This window comes from Orcinus orca, chromosome 3, assembly GCF_937001465.1.
Source record: "Orcinus orca chromosome 3, mOrcOrc1.1, whole genome shotgun sequence".
NCBI classification, from domain to species: domain Eukaryota; kingdom Metazoa; phylum Chordata; class Mammalia; order Artiodactyla; family Delphinidae; genus Orcinus; species Orcinus orca.
The window spans coordinates 91127722-91150233 of record NC_064561.1 but is presented as its reverse complement, the minus strand read 5'-3'; the positions used below and the strand labels follow the sequence as shown (position 1 = coordinate 91150233).

The 22512-nt window shown below is 36.8% G+C and overlaps 1 protein-coding gene across 3 annotated transcripts in view; it reads right to left on the bottom strand.

Annotated features, from left to right (window-relative positions):
• The window catches only part of PGGT1B (protein geranylgeranyltransferase type I subunit beta), a 56902-nt gene that overhangs the window by 3393 nt on the left and 30997 nt on the right, over positions 1-22512 (bottom strand). For 2 of the 3 annotated variants that reach the window (XM_004267465.4, XM_033423789.2), the window contains exons 6-8: positions 15190-15235; positions 7485-7669; positions 1603-1711 (exon numbers count right to left, since the gene is read on the bottom strand). In XM_004267465.4, the coding sequence (XP_004267513.1) occupies positions 1603-1711; positions 7485-7669; positions 15190-15235 (340 nt within the window). Of the gene's footprint in view, positions 1-1602; positions 1712-6399; positions 6657-7484; positions 7670-15189; positions 15236-22512 lie in introns of those variants that run through there. The other variant, XR_007476308.1, reaches the window with a different exon arrangement.

Here is a 22512-nt window from a genome sequence, read left to right as displayed (position 1 = left end):
CAAAATTTAAAAATATTATTTTGCTTTAGAGATTAAAAGCATTGTACATTTTTTAAAAAGAAGCATAGTTTGCATGAAAATACACGTAAATATGGATGTCAGGAAATATTCCTGACATGATTCCATGAGCCCCTTATTTGTACTTCAATTCAGGTACATATTCTGACCGTAACTGTTCTATGACAAGAGAGGAGGTGAAGAGGTTCTAGACTAATAATAAAAACCATGACACTACTGCAATGCTGCAAAAACAATCATTCCTTAAATCTAGTGTCATATATTTATAGCTAATACTTGGTCAATTTGCTTGTCAAAAGTGTCAGTGTTCTGACTTATTTTTAACAGTCTTGAATTGAGTTTTTTGGAAGCTATAAATAGATTCATTTTGTTGGAGGTGAAACCTAAGGGGGAAGGGCAAGCAGCTTGGAGAACGATGCTAGCGGTGGGAGAGGAGCCAAATCCTGGGAGGGCCTTGTGTGCAGTGCCAGCTGACTCTGAGTGCTAAGAAAGTTTTTCAACAATTGTAACAGACTTAACAGAAGAGTTTAGATTAGAGGTTCTCTTTTGCATCAGAGATCCCTTTGGGAGTCTGAAAAGAGCTTTGGTCCCTTTCCTCTCATTTAAGCAAATGTACATACACACACACAGTGTCACTAGGAGGGGCACTGGACTAGAGGAAGACTGGTAAGACATTTTCAGAATCCTAGGCCTGAACTTGGGCCTAGTGCCACCAAAGTTTTGGGGCAGGGCAGAGCACGGAGATGATGAGCTGTGTTGGCAGGCTAGGCCTGAGGGGTCTGTAGATGGCATCCATGTAGTTACTGACTTTATTATATTAGAGCATGCAGCTTAGACTATGGCCTGTCTAGGTTTGGAAAATAGCAGAATTATCCACATATTTTGAAGAAATGTCATTATTTCTGAAGAACCCTTTTAAAAGTACTTATGAAATACAAGAATCTTTTGTTCTTCACATCTATGCCTTTCCTGAGCTGGGAAAGCATGGAATATTGTATTGTCTGAATCTATTTGGTTCCTGAGTTTTAGAGAGTGAATGGTTTGAGAGTTCATATAGCAAAAGTATTCATCTAAAAAAAATAACCTGAATCTGCCAAAATTCAGAGAATAAGAGTATGGACAGTGAGGGGCACCTGTATTCAGGATTTGAGATTTCTGATTTAATGACTTATGAAAAGAGTAAGAACTAGCTCCCTTTTGGATTTAAGAGTAATTTATTCTGCAGAGCTCAAGTGATAGCTAGTAATCCTAAAGATCTTGGATGAACCAATTCTATTTTGGACAGGGACCATTCACACCATCTGCCTTACTGCCCGCAACAAGATGAAACACTGCTAAGTGAAATATATGGAAAAAAGGGCAAACTATACCAATACATCTTGATAATCAAATCCTTCCTTTATACCCCAAAGACCCTAAATCTACCATAAACTTAAACAATTTACCTTTTTAAAAACATTATTTAAAGTAAGTTTACAACTGTGCCTATATTTTCTATCATATGCCCTTTCTGACAAAGATGCTTGAAGATCTACTCAAAAAATAAACAAAAGTTGCTCTGGATTTATACAAAAAATAAATTACCTGGATGACTATCTGGCCACTTGGCAAATCCCCCTACGAGGCGATCTTGAGTTGATAAGATATAATTTCTATTTTTCTCGAAGTTAGTATACTGGAAAATTTTCAGAAGCTGAAATGACATGACAAATATAAATTTATTGACATAAAACTTTCATATTGACCTTTGGCTCAATTTTCAGATATATGTAATTTAAATATGCTTTTCTCTAATTAAGTAAGGCTCTCAGAACAAGCCTAGGGGGCTTGAGCATTTAAAATTCTCAACCACATTAACTTTTTTTTATCATCTTATCAAATATACTCTCCTTTTCTTGACCCACTCACTATTTCCTTCTTTTGAACCATACCCAACTGACTTCTCTGCATCACATTTAGCTACATTCAAAACACAACTTCCCAGTATGCTCAACTTCATCAGTTATTTTTAAAAGGGCAATTTAATTAACCTATATTCTAACTCTTATGACAGGCTTTTTTTTTTTTTTTTTTTTTTTTTGCGGTACGTGGGCCTCTCACTGTTGTGGCCTCTCCCGTTGCGGAGCACAGGTTCCGGACGCGCAGGCTCAGCGGCCATGGCTCACGGGCCCAGCTGCTCCGCGGCATGTGGGATCCTCCCGGACCGGGGCACGAACCCGTGTCCCCTGCATCGGCAGGCAGACTCTCAACCACTGCGCCACCAGGGAAGCCCATGACAGGCTTTTGAACTATTAGTTACAAATTGCTGGTAATGAAAACTAAAAATATTTCAAAAAAGAGCAACAAAAATTATTAACCACGTGCTAGAGACAGTTTTGTTTGAGAATAGTAAAAAATTAAAGCTCTTTAATTAGGAAAGATACAAGGTGAGACAAATACAATTTTAGCATAAAAAATTATGTAGCTTAAAGATTTAGGACATGTATTTGTCCTTTCTCTGAAGATCCCATTCAATAGAAAAAAATAAAGGATTGTCAAACTGTGAAGAGAACGGGGTTGGGGAGTGGTGAGCAGTAAATAAGAAAGTTCAAGAAGTGTCACAAAGCAGCTGAAAGTGTGTCAATAAATCAGAGAGCCACGAAAGGTATTAATGATTAAAAAAGAAGCATTATTTCTCAAAAAGAGAAACAAAACCAATAATAAGGTTATGGTACAAATAAGAAACCAACTTATTCATTCATTTGGTTTAATTAATAGAATATAAGCAGAGACTCTTTAGACTCCTGATGCTAGAAACATTTTTCATCAAGTGGCACATAAGTCATTACATAGAAAGAAGGAACAATAATCTTAACACTGTACTTGGTTTAGCAATAAAAAGTATTTATACAGCCCTAATATGTGATTACTGGTTTTCAAATTTTAAAATCAACCTAAAGGCAAAGCATAAAATATTTGATCATTGTTACTGAACAAAATATGAATGTCACCTAAGCTGATGTTGTAAAAGTAAAGGTAAACTGAAAGGTTTAGAAGGGAGAGGAAGAGAAATGGTTCAGAACTAAAAAAAATATATACCAGTAACAATCTGCTGGAAAAAGGGGAGGCCAAATCTTCATTTTTTATAGTTGGGAATATGTTTTCATAGCTGGGATAATGCCTAAAGGTGTTAAGTCAAGAAATCAGCATATTTAAAGTTATTATTTAAAGTTATCCATAAGAATTAAACATTTTAAAAAGGTTTAAAAGTAGTTGCCTTTAGAAAGTTGTCAAAGACCACCAAGGTCATATCAAAAAGACTCAAGAAACAACTTGAAGGGGCTCCTACTGGCTAAAGATGGGACAATTTGAGCATTAAAAAGAACAATGTAATGGACTAAAATGGATAAAATATATTAAAATCTATGAGTTCACAGTGATACTCAAAGGTTAAAAAAAAAAAAACCCTAAAACCCAATTATTTTATTGGAAAACTTTAGAGGATGCTAGGGAACCAACTCACTGACTGAATGAACATTATTAAAATTAAGAGAAAGAATCATCTGCCTTTCTCTGTATAACCATACCTTAAGTTAAAGTGAAATTCTTCTTTATAAAAGAATCCTAGTTAATAAATTTAGAGGGAATGATAGAATATCACCATATAGCAACCCCCAATGACATAATGGACCTAAGTAATGATCCTCAACGGCTGCTAAAACCATTCCGTAAGAAGATGATGAAGCTTTTATACATCGGCAACAAACAATCCAAAAGAAAACTAGGAAAGCAATTCCACTCATAACAGCTTCCAAAAGAATTTAAATACTTAGGAATAAACCTATCTAAGCAGGTGAAAGATCTGTATGCAAAAAACTACCAAACACTGGTGAAAGATTAAAGATCTAAATAAATGGATAAACATTCCATCATCATGGATAGGAAGACCTGACATTGTTAAGATGTCAACAATACTCAAAGCAATCTACAGATTCAATGTAAACTCTATCAAAATTTCAACAGCCTTTTCCCTAAGAAATGGTAAAGCCAATCCTTAAATTCACATGAAATTGCAAGGGGCCCTGAAGAGCCAAAACAATCTTTAAAAAGAAAAATGTCAAGAACTCATACTTCCTGACGTTGAAATTTATTACAAAGCTACAGTAATTAAAACAGTAAGGACCAATGCAATAGAATGGAGAGCCCAGAAATAAACAGATGATTTTCGACAAAGGTGCCAAGACAATTTAATGGGTAAAGAACTGTTTTTACAACAAATGGCACTGGGAAAGCTGGATGCCCACATGTAAAAGGATGAAGCTGAAGCTCTTGCTTTATACCATATACAAAAATCAACTCAAAGTGGATCAAAGACCTAAGTTCAAGAACTAAAACTATAAAACCGTTGGAATAAAACATCGGGGAAAATCTTCATAACATTGGATTTGGCAATGATTTCATGGAATAACAACCAAAAGCACGGGCAACAAAAGAAAAAATAGATAAATTGGACATTTCTCCAAAGAAGATACACAGGATGGCCAATAAGCACATCAAAAGGTGCTCGATACCACTAATCATTAGGGAAATGCAAATCAAAACCACAATGAGATGTCACCACATAGCCATTAGGATGGTATTATATAAAAAAAAAAAACAGAAAAAACAAGTATTGGTGAGAATGTAGAGAAATTGGAACGCTTATACATTGCTAGCGGGAATGTAAAATGGTGCAGCCACTGTGGAAAATAGTTTGGTGGTTTCTCAAAAAGTTGAACATATAATTACCATGTAATACACCGATTCCACTCCTAGGTAATTATCCAGAAACAGATATTTATTTTACACCAGTGCTCACTGCCACCATATTTACAATAGCCAAAAGGTGAAAACAATCCAAGTGTCCATCAACAGATGAACAGAAAAACAAAATGTGGTATATACATAAAACAGGTATATTTACTCAACCATAAGAAGGAACAAAATTTTGATATATGTGACAAAATGGATGGAGCTTGAGAAATACAAGCCAGACACAGGACACAGTAGATTATATGATTCTACTTATATGATGTACCTAGTATAAGTAAATTCACAGAGACAAAAAGTAGAATAGAGGTTAGCAGGGGCTGGAGGGATGGGAGAATGGGGAGTTACTGTTTAATGAGCACAGTTTATGTTTAGGATGATGAAAATGTTTGGGGTATAGACAGTGGTATTGGTTACACAACACTGTGATTTGTACACTTATAAATAGTTAAACTTTATTACATTACGTATATTTTAACACCATAAAAAAAAAGTGAACAAAGAAGGCTCATGGGGAACTTTATAATGGATGAATCAGTTTTGACAACTCTGGAACCCTTTGATCAAAAGGAGAGACAGCCAGAGATTCTATTATATCCTCTTGATGTGATGCAATAGGAAATATATATCATCCTGACTTGATATTTAGTGATAAGGAACTATGGCTGATTTCTTAGAAGTGATACTACGGTTCCATTTTTTAAAAAGCTCTTTTTGTTTAGCGATTATACTGAAAATTTTCCAGATAATATAAAAAATGGTATCTGGGATTTGCTTTAAAATATTAGTCAGTGAGGGTGAGGGAAGTGGATAGGTATATGGATGAATGAAGGCTGGCTTTGGGATGACAACTGTTGAGATTGGGTGATGAACATATTAAGGGTTCATTATACACTATTCTCTCTTCTTTTGGGTATGTTTGAAATTTTTCATAATTATAAAAATTAATATGGTGCACCTGAGGAATGGCACTAAAAGTGAGGAGACAGAGGCTACTGCCTTCATTTTAAATTGTTCTATTTTCCCAATTCATTTCAACCACATGTATGAATTTTGTTTAAGAGAAAAAAATTAGGATATTATAGTAAGTCCCCACATACGAACCTTTAAGTTGTGAACATTCAAAGATGCAAACGTGCATTCACATGTCCAATCGCGTAAGTCAGTTCACATGTCTGGCGTACATTGTCACATGCGTGCATCCTCTACAAGTGGTTGTGCTTTCTGTGTACTCTACTGTACAGTACTGTATAGAGTACAGTAGTACAGTATCTTTATTTCAAGCTAGATCTGCAAGAGGACGACTTCATTGAATTCCTTGCTGTGCAACAGGAGAAGTTTACTAATGAAGACCTGATGGAACTGGAGGCCCAGAGAAAGGATGAAGAGAGACAAGAGGAAGAAGTAACTGAAGAACCGAAGAGATTCATGATGCAGGAAATGGCAAGGGGATTTTCTTTATTTGAGGAGACACTGTTAGTTTTTGAGGCACAGGACCCGAATGTAGAACGGTACACGAAGGTTGCAGCAGCCATTCAGAATGCAATCCAGTGCTAGCGTGTCATCTATGACGAGAAAAAAAGAGCTACTAACCAGACATCACTGGATCGTTTTTTCAAGAGGGTAGATAGACCTGAATCCAGCAAGGAACCAGAACCTGTGCCATCCACGTCAGGCGTGAGTGAAATTGCAGCTTGCCCTCCGTCTCCTGTTGCTGACGATCCTTTGGCTCTACCATCTCCCACCTCCTCTCCCTCCTCCAGTCAGTAACTCTTCTTGCCTGTTCACTCGATGCCAGCCCCTGTATGCCAGCTGTGGTACTGCACTATAGTACTTTTCAAAGTACTATACTGTAGGATTAAAAATGTTTTACTTTTTGTGTTTGTTTTTTACATATTATTTGTGTGAAAAGTATTATAAACCTATTACAGTACAGTACTATACAGCCGATTGTGTTAGTTGGGTACCTAGGCTAACTCTGTTAGACTTACAAACAAACTGGACTTACAAACGCACTCTCGGAATGCAACTTGTTCATATGCAGGGGACTTACGTGTATAGATGATGAACATAGACTTTTGTTAGATTCCTGAATATCAGGCCTAGGTGATATGTTTTAAAGGCAAAAAAGGCGATTTTAAGGTATTGAAAACTTGTGGGTATGCAATGGCTAACAAGCTTATGTATTTAGGTACATCAAAAGGTAGTAGAGATGGGGAAAATGTATGAACATATTAATCAATACATTTCAGAAGGCTGACACAAATAAATTAATACAAAATAGAAAACCTTAGATGGTTTCTAAAGGAATGACCCATGGTTTATCTTTTAAGATTAAATTTTCCCATAAACCCTTTACTGGTATGTTCAGACAGATCTCCCCACTAGACAGACCACCGATCAGTTTCAGGTAAAAGTTTTTTATGACATTACACCTACTTTCTTACATAGGTTCTGGGACACTAGAGCTTTATAAGAATAGAAATTTCTAAGTAGTACAACAGATAATTGAATTCTGTGGAAAAACCATACAGAGACTAGCTTTGCCAGAGCAACAGGAAAAACCTTTTGCCCTAAACCTAACAATATTTAATGAACATTACAAAGACCAAACCCTTTACGCACAGTTTTTTTATTAACAAAGAGTAAAGGTTTCTCATTTTTATTATTTCTCTTACCTTTAGAGTTGCTCCCACCCAAAAAGAATAACAGGTGTCGACAGGCTTATTAGGTCTTCCATGATAACCATTTTGTTGTCTCATTATACACCACCTCTTTATCCTGTTCAATTCTTTTTCTGAAAAAACTTCTTCTAGTTTACCCATCAGGCACAGTGATGCAATGCCACAAAAAGTTGATCCTCCTGTTAATTAAAACCACACAATACTTTAAACTTATTAGATGTCTAGGAAAATAATATGAAATGATTGAAGAAAAAAAGGGTTAAATAACTCTAGAAAATAGTGAAATAAAATTAAAAGACAATTAATTTTACTTTTATTTCACTATTTTATTTACCTTAATTTCACTATTTAAAATAACCACTAAGCACTGGAGTCTTCAATATGAACTTGATGAAATAGAAAAAAATTAAAATAACTTAAGGCCGTAAGAACAATTTTTTAAATGAAAAAAGATTTAGAAAGTAGTTCAAAATTATATGGTTAATGGGAGAGTTGAAACTAAAATCTAGAACTCCTACTCCCTGTCTACTACTCTATCACCTGAGTCTGATTTTAATTCCCTTAAAGACAGTGTATTGATTATGAATTGAGGTTCCATCTGCCTAAACCTACAGACTGATTTTCACATATAACATAAACTAGAAGTTTATATGTCAGCTTAAGAAATTTAAGGAAGAAAAGTTTTAGCAAAGGGCAAGTGTGTGTGTGTGTGTGTGTGTGTGTGTGTGTGTCTGTGTGTGTGTTGGGGATGGGGGTAGTGTGGAGAAGAAAACTGTATCTGGAAGTAGATGCACAATACAGGTCCATGCTCACTATGGTAGACTGACTAATGCCCCCCAGTGATATCCAGGTCCTAATCCCTGAACATGGGCATGCTACCTTATATGGCAAAAAGGACTCTGCAAATGTGATGGAAGTTAAGGATCTTGAGACGGGGAGATTATCCTGGATGGGGTGTACCCTAAGTGTAACCACAAGTGTCCCTATAAAAGGGGGGCAGAGGGAGATTAAACCACAGTCAAAGAGGAGGCATTGTGACTATGGAAGCAGAGACTAAAGTGATGAGACAAGAAGTCAAAGAATGTCAGCAGCCACCAGAAGCTGAAAGAGACAAAGGAACAGATTATCCCCTGGAGCCTCCAGAAAAAACCTGCTCTGCTGACATCTTGATTTGAAGCCCTGTAAGATGCAGTTCAGACTTCTGGCCTCTGGAACTGTAAGAGAATAAATTTGTGTTGTTTTATACCCCTAAGTTTATTAAAATGTTACAGCTTCAATAGAACCAATATAGTCACAAAGGTAATTACTTTCCTCGGGAAATGAAAAGTCAGTATTTTTCCATAAAGGAAAAAACAACAACAAAAAAACCCCCACCACTTTCCATTGGCGTTATCTGCTGTCAACTCCAAACAATTTGAAAATACTTATATTTCCAACTTATTACAACTTGACCTAGTGATTTTTATTAATTCCATCTCTTTAAATAGATTGTTCCTAATATGCCTCATCCTGTAACTTTCCTTTTGGTGTTACAAATCTTGGCTGTATTCTCTGGCAAAGGAAAAGTGAGCATTCTCTCTAGAAAATGCAAGGCAGCTATCACATTAAAAGGGTCACTGTCAAAAAATAAAAATAAATAAATAAAAGGGTCACACTGTAAGAACTATTTAGTCTTCAGAATTTTTCCCAATGGAAAAAAAAAGGGAGACCTATGTTAGTCATGAGTGAATTAAAACAAAAGTAAAACAAATTTATCATAACCTTTTAGAATAATTTCTATTCAGCAACTATCAATCTTATTTCCCCTTCAATGACCTACTAGTTTCAATTTCTCTTTCATGAGAAGCTGGCCATGACTTCAGGTATTATTACATCATTAAATATAAAGCCTCTAAGAGAAAGTACATAATCTTTAAAACTATCTACCAAGAAATAAAGACACACTTAATTGTTACTCTCCAAAATAATTGTTCGGATTTTTTAAAGCAAACTGGCACAATTCAAAATAAAAATACTCTTTACTTTGCCCAAATGACCAGATTTTGAAAATGACAATTTCTGAAGTAAGCCTGGTCTCTGAGTAGCCAAACACAGTCATTACAAAGTCTATTCTTTAAGCTAAAATTCACTTATCAACATTTACCCCTGAGAGGTTCCTGTGTAAACAATTTTAGAACACCAGTTTCTAAAAATCTGGATTAAAAGTAGGATGTTAGAAGAGTGTTAGAGGCAGACAAAAACAGCAAGAAAAGACAGGTAACATTATGACAATAAGTACAGTAAGAAAAAGCAGGCACAAGACCTCAACTAGAATATCCTTTTGGGGCTAAATAGGATTAGGTCAATGATTCCTACAAGCTTCAAAAATCTTCGAGAATGTTACATCACTATATATATTAAAGTACAATTTAAGAATTCCTTCTCATAATAATGATCTGAATTCATCAAGAAGATTAAATTCTGTTCATTATGCCCTGGTTGAAGAAGGTTATGAAAATAACCTTCTGTATCGAAGGCATGTAAGAGTACGAGAATATTAAGGCACATACAAATAAGAGAAAGATTTCCACCTGAAACTGCTGAAAGTTTGCCACCTAAAGTGGAATGCTTCAGTTATGTGGATAATTAATGTACACAGAATACCACTGTCATAAAAAAATCACAGCTGGGAGGGACTGGTTCTCTCTTTACAACCTACCCCAGTTCTTCCAGTTGCAGGGCAAAGGAGATGTTACTGACTCTGCTTCTGTTTGCTATGCTTTACTTATGTTTTAACTTATTGTTCCCGTAAGGTTTTAAAGCTCGTTTTTAAGCATTCTCTTAGTATCTATTTGTATATACCAAATAATTTGAAAGAATCTATGTGCTCTGAAATGTGTAATTTAAGATGGTCAACAAACATACAGCTAAAGTAGAAAGCTAAGTAAACAGGTACACAAATAAGTACATCATTTTACTCTTAAACACCACATGAAAAAGGTAAAGTGAGGGAGATTCAAGGGAGTTGAATGCTTAGACGAAATCAGGCGAAGTAAAGTTTAATACTTCTCTTCTGGATTAAGGAGTAGAGATATTCTAAAAGAATCATGGAATCAAATGAATACATGTGAACTTTTACATTATGAATCTCAAGAGGAAAAGTAGTTTCAATCCTAGCAAAGTAGGAAAATCTAATTCTTCCAAAACACATGAACATTTTCCCCTAAAACTGTACTATCATAAAAGAATCACTAGGATAAACAGAATCATAACATTTGATAATCATGGCCTAGAAGGGTACAATGTGCCTATTTAGTTCTCATGACAAATGGACTCCAGGCTAAGCAGGTGGTGGAGAACAGCAGTTGAGTTAAAAAGAAAAAGAAAACAGTGTATTAAGCAGCATTTAGACTGCGGAATTAGGACAAAGAACACATGAAAAAACTTGATTAACATCAAACTGTAGCAGAAGTACACATTCTAAATTCAGCCTTCCCAGCTTTCGGATGCAGAGTGGAATACAGCATAACTAACTCATCGAATATGTACTGGACAACTACAATATTCAAGGGCATATGGAGTATGACATAAATAAGACACGATCAGCTTACAACCTAGCAGAGAAGGTAAACAGAAGTAAATGGTACGAACCAAGTATTACGGGAATATAGAAAAGGGAGAAATTGCTTAGGGCTAGGGGGGACAAGAAACAATGAAAGATTTTACAAAGAATGTGACAGTGAAACTAAGCATAGAAAGATGGGTAAAATTTGAAGTTTAAGGAAAGGGAAATGAAGAGAAGCAAAGGGGAAGCATTTCAAGTATAGGAAAAAGAACATTAGTAAAGTCCAGGGGTGAGAAGGCATGTAAGAACATTTGGAGAATACATTTTCTCTGCAACCTAGAGCACATGGAAGGGATCTCTCACATTACAAAGCTAGGCTGGCACTGGACCACGGAGAACTACACTAAGAGATTTAAATATGGGCAGAATGGTACTGCTGAACAAGCATAGGGTTTCAAGACACTTACCTGATATGTGAGCCTAGGAGTTAAGTTACTTACCTTCTCTGGGTAAAACGACAATAATCACTGTGGTGGTTTTATACTGTGTTAACTTGGCTAAGCGAGAACTGTTTCCCAGAATCCCCTTCTTTATATGGTCTGAAGCTAGAGAAATCTGTGTGAGATCTCTAAGGTGGAAGTGAAGCAGTAGCCATTGCCCTGGTTGTGGGCACAGAAGGTAAGAGACAAGGGTAGAGGTGCTGTGAGAGTCTAGCTTGCCCTTATTCTCCCATATACTTGGAATCCAAGTTCTTTCTACTTCTTGCTCTAGTGACACCAGGCCCACGAATGGATGTACGAACAACAGCCTTCCAGTTACATTCTGGCAGCTGCATGCACCTGGCTCTCCAGATTCCCCTGCAAGGTCTCACTTGTCCACCTGTGCCAGTGCCTCAGGAGAGCTTGTCAGTGACTCTTTCCTGATCCACCTGCTACCCCTTTCAGGGCCTTACTTCTCCATCTTCTTCCACAACCATGTAAAATCTTACTCCTATAATAAATTCCTAGTCTTTAATATTCATAGTGATTTTGCTTCTGATTGAATCTAACTAATACCAAGATGTCCACTCTCGGAGGGCTAGTGTGAGGATTAAGTGAGAAAACTGTTAGCTGGCACAGAGCAGCTGCTTAATAAATAAATTCTTTTCCTTTTAAGTCCGTAAAAGGTTATAAACTGGTGACTAATGGAGGACTGGTGTGACTGGCAAGTTAAGAACAACAACAACAAAAAACAGAACAGGAGATTAAACACCCCAAATTCTGGATTTCTGGCTCTCTGAAAAATCAGTAGATCAGAATAGTTCCACATTCCTGAATAGCAAAAACAGACTTGGAAGGAAGGAAAGAGCAGAATGATGGTTTTTAAAAATGTGCAGCTTGAGAGATATAAAGGTAGCTAGCTCTGCCTGGCAGGCACACAGAAAGGCAGTATGCAGCTCAGAAGCAACAGTATAGATTTGGAAACAAAGTGTGGGTGCCATCACCCAGGGATGATTGACAGGGAACCATCTGTTAGTTCATTTAACTATGTGCCACGTGTTACAAGTGTGGGAGATAAAACAGTGAATAAAATAGGCCAAAACCTCTGATCTCATGAGGCATATATTATGTGGAGACAGACAATAAACAAATAAATAAAATAAAAGTGATATGGAGAAAAATAAAGCCAGAAAGGGGGACAGAGAATGGGGTATGTATCTGTGGTTGGTTTGCAATTCTAAACAGGAGGTGTGTTTGTGGGTGGTTTGCAATTTTAAAAAGGGGGCTTTTCCAAAAATATCATTTGAGCCAATACCTGAAGGATGTGAAGTGAAGCCAGGTGTTTGCTAGGGATGGGAGTGGAGGATTCTATATAGAAGGAATAGCAAGTATAAGAGTCCTGATATTTAGAAAGATGAATGATCCAATGAAAAGAAGGAAGTTGGACTAAGATAAAGAGGTGAGAGGAAGAAACAAAAATTGTGAAGGAGCCAGAAACAACTTGTCGGGAAGAAGGACAAGAGGAATTGATACTTCAAGAAAGAAGGGGAAGAGGCTAACAGCTTCATTTGCTTCAATAAATAGAAGATGAGGAATGAGAAAAAAGACACTGGATTTGAAATGTAGACCATTCATGACTTTAAAAGAAATATTTCATTTAAGTTGCTGAATCTTACACAGAAAAATTAAAGAACAAGCCATTTGTGTAGAAGGGCAAATAGTATACCTGGACCACTATTCTAAAAAGATTAATAAAAGGAGAAAAAGGGAGAACACCATGACTTCAGAGTGCCCAATCTGCAAGACTACTTTTTAGAAAGAGGTTTCTCTTGCCAGTGTAGACAGTGATAAGATAGGGAAGGGAGGCTATACCAAAGCCTTCTAGAGTAGTACTTCTCAGCCTATCTAACCTCACAGCACACAAGAACATTAAAACGTCTGACATTTGCAGAACACACAGCGGTGACCTGAGGAGCGAGCTCCTGGTACCTAAACGGGAGCTCTAGACGCCTAGGTCTTGGCTGCTCCAAAGGCTCAGGCAGCAATAGCTTGGCATGCCTATAGCCCATTTGCAGCACACCCTGTACTGTGGCACCCTGCGTAGGAAGCCCTCCTCTCGGGCTTTAGACCTTAAATCTACCAAGACAAAAAGAGTGTAAAAGGAAGATGTAAGCTTTTTGGCATGAACCACAGCCCATCAATGATGATCTTGCTGGGTGTGATCCTACTCGAGTCATACTGACTCCAAATCACTACTTGTGTGACTCAGCAAGACTTTTTTTCCATCAGAGAGTATCATGTTTGAGCGGCCCTCTCTGTTTCATATCCCAGAGAACGTAATCCTATTTTCTGGGGAACAACAGTGTTTGTTCCACAGGTCTCCTGCACTGCAAAGTATCTCCTCCGCCTGAGTGCCCATTAACATCCTTTACAATAGTGAGCCCAGACCTCGTCTTCTCAGAAATTCTTATAGATGCCAGATTTCCTCTTTGTGCAACTACAAGTATATCCCTCCTTACCAAGTAGTGATGACCAGTGACATAATTGCTACTGCCACCCCCAATCTCATATAGACATACACAAGAATTATGATGTCCTAATTTCAGTATGGCTTCAGAGGAAAATCCAAGACAGTTTTCTATACGCCCCTTAGTGACACGTATGCTCTACAAATACCACCGAAGGAGGGAGTGAAAATGTCAGAGAGGGAAGAGATACCTGATAGGACAGGTCCTAGGGAAAGCACAAGGAATGTGTTTTAAAAAAATGTTTATACATGGTTTACAGTTTACAAACCAGTTTCCCTCGTATCTCTAAAAATAATTTTAAAGAAAGATATAATTATTTCTACTCTGTTGATGAGGAAATCCTCAGAGAGATTAAGTAAGGGGCCTAAGCCACATAGCTAGTGTTAGGGCTGAGACCTGAATATTGATGTGTTCTTTCTACTCTATCGTGCTAGCAGAGGGATGGACACACAGGTGAGCACAAAAACACTGCTGTGATGAAGAGGAAACAAGGATTTCACTCAGAGAGCCTCCCTGATCTGGGCTCTTTTTTTAAAAAAAAAAAAAAAAGGAGCAAGGAAGTGCATTTACTTCTACACGATATATTCCACTTGAAAGAGTTCAGGCTATTGATGTTTTGACAAACTAAGTGACTATCGCTCACTCTGGTTCTGCCAAAATTGAGGAAAAGTGTGAAAGGAGAAACTGTATTAATGTACGCAGTGAACATATGCTATGTGGCAAAATGTTTTATCACTATGACTTAGGACAATTATATTAAGGAGGTAAAAAAATTTTTTCTTCACAAATTCATTGATTCATGTTTAATATTCTGTATCTAGCTTTTTAGTATTACACCAAAGAAGAAAACGTGCTGTTTTCTAACAATATTTTAAATTATCCCAAGATGTTTTCATGCAACTAACAGCTGAAATGATCACCAGAAAGTACTGTTTGAACATTCTGGTCTGAATAATCTCTGAATGGTTACTGACCTAGGAGAGGCTCGAGTTGGCACAGCAGTGTCAACAGAGAGAAGTAGGAAAGAAGACAGTCAGGCTGCACCAAGAGTTGAGACAGACTTCTGAGGTCCTACATGTTGAAGATACCATGATGTTATTTGAAGGAACAAAAGAAACTACATGTCCATTTATTTTAAGATGCCTTACCATGAGATTCAAGTCCAGCTCCCTGTGCCAACCCATTGTCATAGGACTGAAAAAGAAAAATATGTTCAGTTTAACAGGGAAATAATAATAAATAAATAAGTTGTCATTATGCTCATTTTTTGTCTCTTGATCTAATTTTAGTTCTCCTTTATATTTTTCAAAATATGCACTCTTTCCCACAATGAAATAGATCTAGGCATTTTCAAGTACCTGCTCTTGTCTTATTCACCAAGCCAAATCAGTAAATGTATGCACTAGGCATATTCTGAGAATACTGTCCAAAGATGGCACCTACATATTTAATTTCTACCCAATAAGAAGCCCCAACCTTTATTCCTCTCTCACTTTCAAGAATATATGAATTTAAGGAAAATGTAAGGATTTTATACTCCTATAACATTATAAACACAAATCTATTTTGAGGCTCTTAGGTAGCCAATGATAATGGTGCCTGCCTAAATTTGAATCTCCCCACATATCCCACAAAATCAAAACAGGATAAGAACAATACAACTACATAAAACTGAAACCTTGTCAAAGCTAGAAGACATGCTCAAGCTTCAAATTTCCTTTCTACAGAAGAGGAAACATCAAATCCCACACTCCTGACATACTTTTGCAGAGAGCAAGGGCAATCTATGAAAACTTGTGAGGAAGAGAGAGGAGGGGCGCTAATGGCAGGTCTGAGATTACCTAAAATCACTAGCTTAAATCACTAGGAAAAGCCTCAGTGTGAAATACAGGCAATCCTTGCTTTGCACAGTTCCAATATACACAAATTCCAGGTACCCCCGCTTAGTTAAGTAACATAGTATGGTTCAAATTTCAGTAATAACAATATATTAACAGTTAGCAACTGCATAAAGTACAAACTTGCTGCTAGCTCCTCAGTCCACAAACCATTACATACATAATAGATGTGTATCACAATCAGTGACCAATCACGTCACCTTTTTCAAAGTCTGTAGTAATTGGTCACCGCACATGTTTTTCAGTTCACACAGACAGCAATGTATGTGGCTGTGCTGTCTCTTTGTCTTTTAGTGATAAACCCACATGATGTTTTAAAAACAATCAAAAAAGGAGATTGGCTACCAAAGATGAAAGTGCAGTAAAGAAATGAAAAGCAGTTAACACTGAAAGTGAAATTGAGATCAAACAGAGTAATATAAGAAACAGCTATCATGACAGTGCTGGCTGATTGAGACTAGATATGCAGTCAGAAAAATCAAGTGAAGGCGAAAGAAATATCTACATAAATGAGGAAAGTGGCTCTGATGAAAAAGATGGAGATGTTCTAGAGAAGAGATGCTGGCAAAAACTTCACATAAAAGGAACTCTCAGATATTTCACAATGAAAATGCAAAGGACAGAATGTTGGAAGCTGATACAAACTTAGAAAGGAGTATGATCATTTACCAAGACAGAAAAGATGCCTGCTCCATATTATAAATTATATAATGAGAAGACAAACAGTGCTGTTCAAGCTACTACTGATGAATGTTTTTACACAGAAAACACTTTAATTTTCAATATTGCTAATGTTTTAAATTATGATGTACTAATAAATAAACATTGGTTTTACCATTTAAAAATTCTGTGTACATTTATAACAGTAATAGTTTTTAATGTTTTGGCAAAAAATTATAAAGGTCACAGAACAAGTGTCATTTTTCCCACTGATGATTAAAATCACTGTGCATCATTTCAGCCTGCAAGACCATCATTACAGTCTGGCACTACCAGGCAAAGTGAGGATGCTGTACTGTAGGAGCTCTGGTAACACTGAACAGTGACTACAGACAAAAGACCGAGGAGAGTGTGCAAGTCAAGGTGGCAGCATTCAATGGGCATAAGTCTGGTGAAGACAGTTAAAAAAGGAAGGGAGAAGGGCCCACTGAAGACCAAATAAATGAAAACTACAAAGAACAAAATGCAAAAACCCGGGAAACAAAAGAGAACCTTTCTCCTACCAGAAAATCACAGAACTCACAAACCTTCCCCAATCACTAAACAAACAAACAAACAAAAAGACACTCTAAATTAAAGAAATCATACTTTGTTTCTCTGCACTGAAAAGAGGGCACTCTTAAACTAGGAATTCTTGTAAGAAAAAAAAAAATCCACTAATGACTAAACAGAAAAAGACAAATCTACACAAAGTAACTCTGAGATGAAAACACAACAATCAGAATGAAAACATCCCAGTATAGGAAAATCTGCCTTCACCTCCAAAAAATGGTGATAAAGCAAAGGAAAACTGTAATACAGCACCCCAAACTCAACTGCATATCCTCAAATAAGCATTCGGGAATATGAAAAGAGATTTAACGTTAAAAAATGAAAAGGATAAACAGTAGGAAGAAATAAAAATTAAATTATTTCAGGAAAACACAGTAAGGGACATTTAAGAAAGGCTGAAAACAGCAAAGAGAATAAAAATGAGATAAAGAAGTAAAAAGGGTCAGAGAGAAAGTGGTTGAAATGAAAGATAAGCAAAGAAAGAAAACACACTAAATTGGAATACCTAAAGAAAAAGGAAAAATAATGGACTACAAGCAGGGGTCAGCAAACTGGGGACTACAGGTTAAATTTGGCCTGTGGCCTGGTTTTGTACAGTCCTAAAGTTAAGAAAATGGTCAAACTCATTCCTAATAAAATAAATGCAAATTAAAAACACTGAGATACCATTTTTCACCCATCATATTGGTAAAAATAAAAACCGTGTGAAAACACATTCTATTGGTGACACTGTGTGGACACAGGCACTCTCATACACTGGTGGGAATATAAATTGGTTCATACCTTTTGTAGAGAAAATGGGCAATATCTGATAAACTTTATGTATGCATTTACTTTTTTTATACAGCAGGTTCTTATTAGTTATCTATTTTATACACATTGGTGTATATATGTCATTTCCAATCTCCCAATTCACCATACCCCCTGCTTTCCCCCCTTGGTGTCCATACTTTTGTTCTCTACATCTGTGTCCCTATTTCTGCCTTGCAAACTGGTTCATCTGTACCATTTTTCTAGATTCCACATATACGTGTTAATATACACTATTTGTTTTTCTCTTTCTGACTTCACTCTGCATGACAGTCTCTAGGTCCATCCATGTCTCTGCAAATGACCCAATTTCGTTCCTTTTTTATGGCTGAGTAATATTCCATTGTATGCATGTACCACATCTTCTTTATCCATTCGTCTGTCGATGGGCATTTAGGCTGCTTCCATAACCTGGCTATTGTAAACAGTGCTGCAATGAACACTGGGATGCATGTGTCTTTTTGAATTATAGCTATCTCTGGGTATATGCCCAGCAGTGGGATTGCTGCATCATATGGTAATTCTTTTTTTTTCCTTTATGTTTGTTTTTTCATTTTGAAAAAAGCATAACATATGCTTTTTAAAAATTATTAAAATAAAACCCTAGAAAAGCGTAACATTTTTTAAAATTTATTTTATCAAAGGTATATACATTCATCATTTAGAAAGTTAAATGGTACTGAAAAATTTATAACAAAAATTTATAACAAAACAGTGATTCCCTGCATCATTCCTCACACTCCTCCAGTACCCTTTTCCAGAGGCAACCACTTTTCAGTATTTGGCCATTTCTTCTGGAGTATACATCTTGGTGCTTCCAAATAATATGCCTAGATCATACTGTTTTAAATTGTGACTTTTAGACATATTCTATCATTTATTATGGTAGATAAGCATCCAACTCTCTTACACCCCATTCCCCTCTGTTCCTGTGCCCCATGCTCCGAGGATACTACACTTTGCTTAAATCAACTTCTGTGATTATGTAACCTGTCTATGAAAATACAATTCACAGTTGAGCATTGTGGACTATGGTTGTTTATTTTCTTATTTTTCCTGAAATTAACTGTTACCTTTTCCCCCATTTGTGTGTTTTACTTTGTACTGACCGTCTAATAGACACAGCTTCTGATAGACACAGTCAACCACCATTAGACACCTACCAATGTCTGTCTTTGTCTTGAACAGAGCCCCCCACTCCTCCATCCTTGTCCTATCTGGGTTGAGTGCTCTCCACACTGTTGCAGAGCTGTCATCTGGGGACTTCCCTTCACTATCAACCTTGGAACTTCCCATGTTTTTCACCTGAGTTGGATTTCTTATCTCTTCCTCTTTCTTGGTTTACTCTTTTGTTTTGGTGGAGAACATCCTCTAAGAGTCAAGGCAAAGAAGGATCTTTCCTTTGTTCCAGTGTTATGAAATTTCACAGTAATGTTCCTGGGTTTGAGCCTATTTTCATCCATTATAATGGGCCCTCAGTGGTCCTTTCAGGATATCTGGAAACTCAGATCTTTCCCTTCTGAGAAATCTTCTTGAACTTTTTTTTAACATCTTTATTGGAGTATAACTGCTTTACAATGTTGTGTTAGTTTCCGCTGTATAACAAAGTGAATCAGCTATACGTATACATATATCACCATATCCCCTCCCTCTAGAGTCTCCCTCCCACCCTCCCTATCCCACCCCTCTAGGTGGTCACAAAGCACTGACCTGCTCTCGCTGTGCTATGCAGCTGCTTCCCACTAGCTATTTTACATTTGGTAGCGTATATATGTCAATGCTACTCTCTCACGTCGCCCCAGCTTTCCCTTCCCCCTACCCGTGTCCTCAGCTCCATTCTCTATATCTGCATCTTTATTCCTGTCCTGCCCCTAGGTTCATAAGAAACATTTTTTTTTTTAGATTCCATATATATGTGTTAGCATATGGTAGTTGTTTTTCTCTTTCTGACTTACTTCACTCTATGACAGACTCTAGGTCCATCTACCTCACTACAAATAACTCAATTTCATTTCCTTTTATGGCTGAGTAATATTCCATTGTATATATGTACCACATCTGCTTCATCCATTCATCGGCCGATGGACACTTAGGTTGCTTCCATGTCCTGGCTATTGTAAATAGTGCTGCAATGAACATTGGGGTACATGTCTCTTTTTGAATTATGGTTTTCTCAGGGTATATGCCCAGTAGTGGGACTGCTGGATCATATGGTAGTTCTATTTTTAGTTTTCTAAGGAACCTCCATACTGTTCTCCATAGCGGCTATATCAATTTACATTCCCACCAACAGTGCAAGGGTCTTGCAGTGCACTTATTGTTTGTAGACTTTTTCATGATGGCCATTCTGACCGGTGTGAGGTGATACCTCATTGTAGTTTTGATTTGCATTTCTCTAATGATTAGTGATGTTGAGCAGCTTTTCATGTGCCTCTTGGCCATCTGTATGTCTTCTATGGAGAAATGTCTATTTAGGTCTTATGCCCATTTTTTGATTGGGGTGTTTGTTTTTTTAATATTGAGCTGCATGAGCTGTTTATATATTTTGCAGATTAATCGTTTGTCCATTGCTTCATTTGCAAATATGTTCTCCCATTCTGAGGGTTGTCTTTTCACCTTGTTTATAGTTTCCTTTGCTCTGCAAAAGCTTTTAAGTTTCATTAGGTCCCATTTGTTTATTTTTGGTTTTATTTCCATTACTCTAGGAGGTGGGTGATAAAAGATCTTGCTGTGATTTATGTCGAAGTGTTCTTCCTATGTTTTCCTCTAAGAGTTTGATAGTGTCTGGCCTTACATTTAGGTCTTTAATCTATTTTGATTTTATTTTTGTGTATGGTGTGAGAGTGTTCTAATTTCATTTTTTTACATGTAGCTGTCCAGTTTCCCCAGCACCACTTACTGAAGGAATTGTCTCTTCTCCATTGTATAGCCTTGCTTCCTTTGTCACAGATTAGTTGACCATAGGTGCGTGGGTTAATCTCTGGGCTTTCTATCCTGTTCCATTGATCTATATTTCTGTTTTTGTGCCAGTACCATATTGTCTTCATTACTGTACCTCTGTGGTATAGTCTGAAGTCAGGGAGTCTGATTCCTCCAGCTTCGTTTATTTCCCTCGAGATTGCTTTGGCTGTTCGGGGTCTTTTTTGTCTCCATACAAATTTTAAGATTTTTTGTTCTAGTTCCGCAAAAAATGCCATTGGTAGTTTGATAGGGATTGCATTGAATCTGTAGATTGCTTTGGGTAGTATAGTCATTTTCACAATATTGATTCTTCCAATCCAAGAACATGGTATATCTCTCCATCTGTCTGTGTCATCTTTGATTCCTTTCATCACTGTCTTATTGTTTTCTGAGTACAGGTCTTTTACCTCCTTAGGTAGGTTTATTCCTAGGTATTTAATTTTTTTTGTGGCAATGGTGAATGGGATCGCTTCCTTAATTTCTCTTTCTGATCTTTTGTTTTAGTGTCTAGGAATGCAAGAGATTTCTGTGCATTAATTTTGTATCTTGCAACTCCACCAAATTCATTGATTAGCTCTAGCAGTTTTCTGCTGGCATCTTTAGGATTTTCTGTGTATAGTATCATGTCATCTGCAAACAGTGACAGTTTTACTTCTGCTTTTCCAATTTGGATTCCTTTTATTTCTTTTTCTTCTCTGATTGCCATGGCTAGGACTTCCAAAACTATGTTGAATAATAGTGGCGAGAGTGGACATCCTTGTCTTGTTCCTGATCTTAGAGGAAATGCTTTCAGTTTTTCACCATTGAGAATAATATTTGCTGTGGGTTTGTCGTATATGGCCTTTATTATGTTGAGGTACGTTCCCTCTATAACCACTTTCTGAAGAGTTTTTATCCTAAATGGTGTTGAGTTTTGTCAAAAACTTTTTCTGTATCTATTGAGATGATCATATGGCTTTTATTCTTCAATCTGTTAATATGGTGTATCACATTGATTGATTTGCGTATGCTGAAGAATCCTTGCATCCCTGGGATAAATCCCACTGTATCATGGTGTATGATCCTTTTAATGTGTTGTTGGATTCTGTTTCCTAGTATTTTGTTGAGGAGTTTTGCATCTATATTCCTCAGTGATATTGGTCTGTAATTTTTTTTTGGTAGATCTCTGTCTGGTTTTGGTATCAGGGTGATGGTGGCCTCATAGAATGAGTTTGGGAGTGTTCCTTCCTCTGCAATTTTTTGGAAGAGTTTGAGAAGGATGGGTGTTAGCTCTTCTCTAAAGGTTTGATAGAATTCACCTGTGAAGCCATCTGGTCCTGGACTTTTGTTTGTTGGAAGATTTTTAATCACAGTTTCAAATTCATTACTTGTGATTGGTCTGTTCATATTTTCTATTTCTTCCTGGTTCAGTCTTGGAAGGTTATACCTTTTGAAGAATTTGTCCATTTCTTCCAGGTTGTCCATTTTATCGGCACAGAGTTGGTTGTAGCAGTCTTTTATGATGCTTTCTATTTCTGCAGTGTCTGTTGT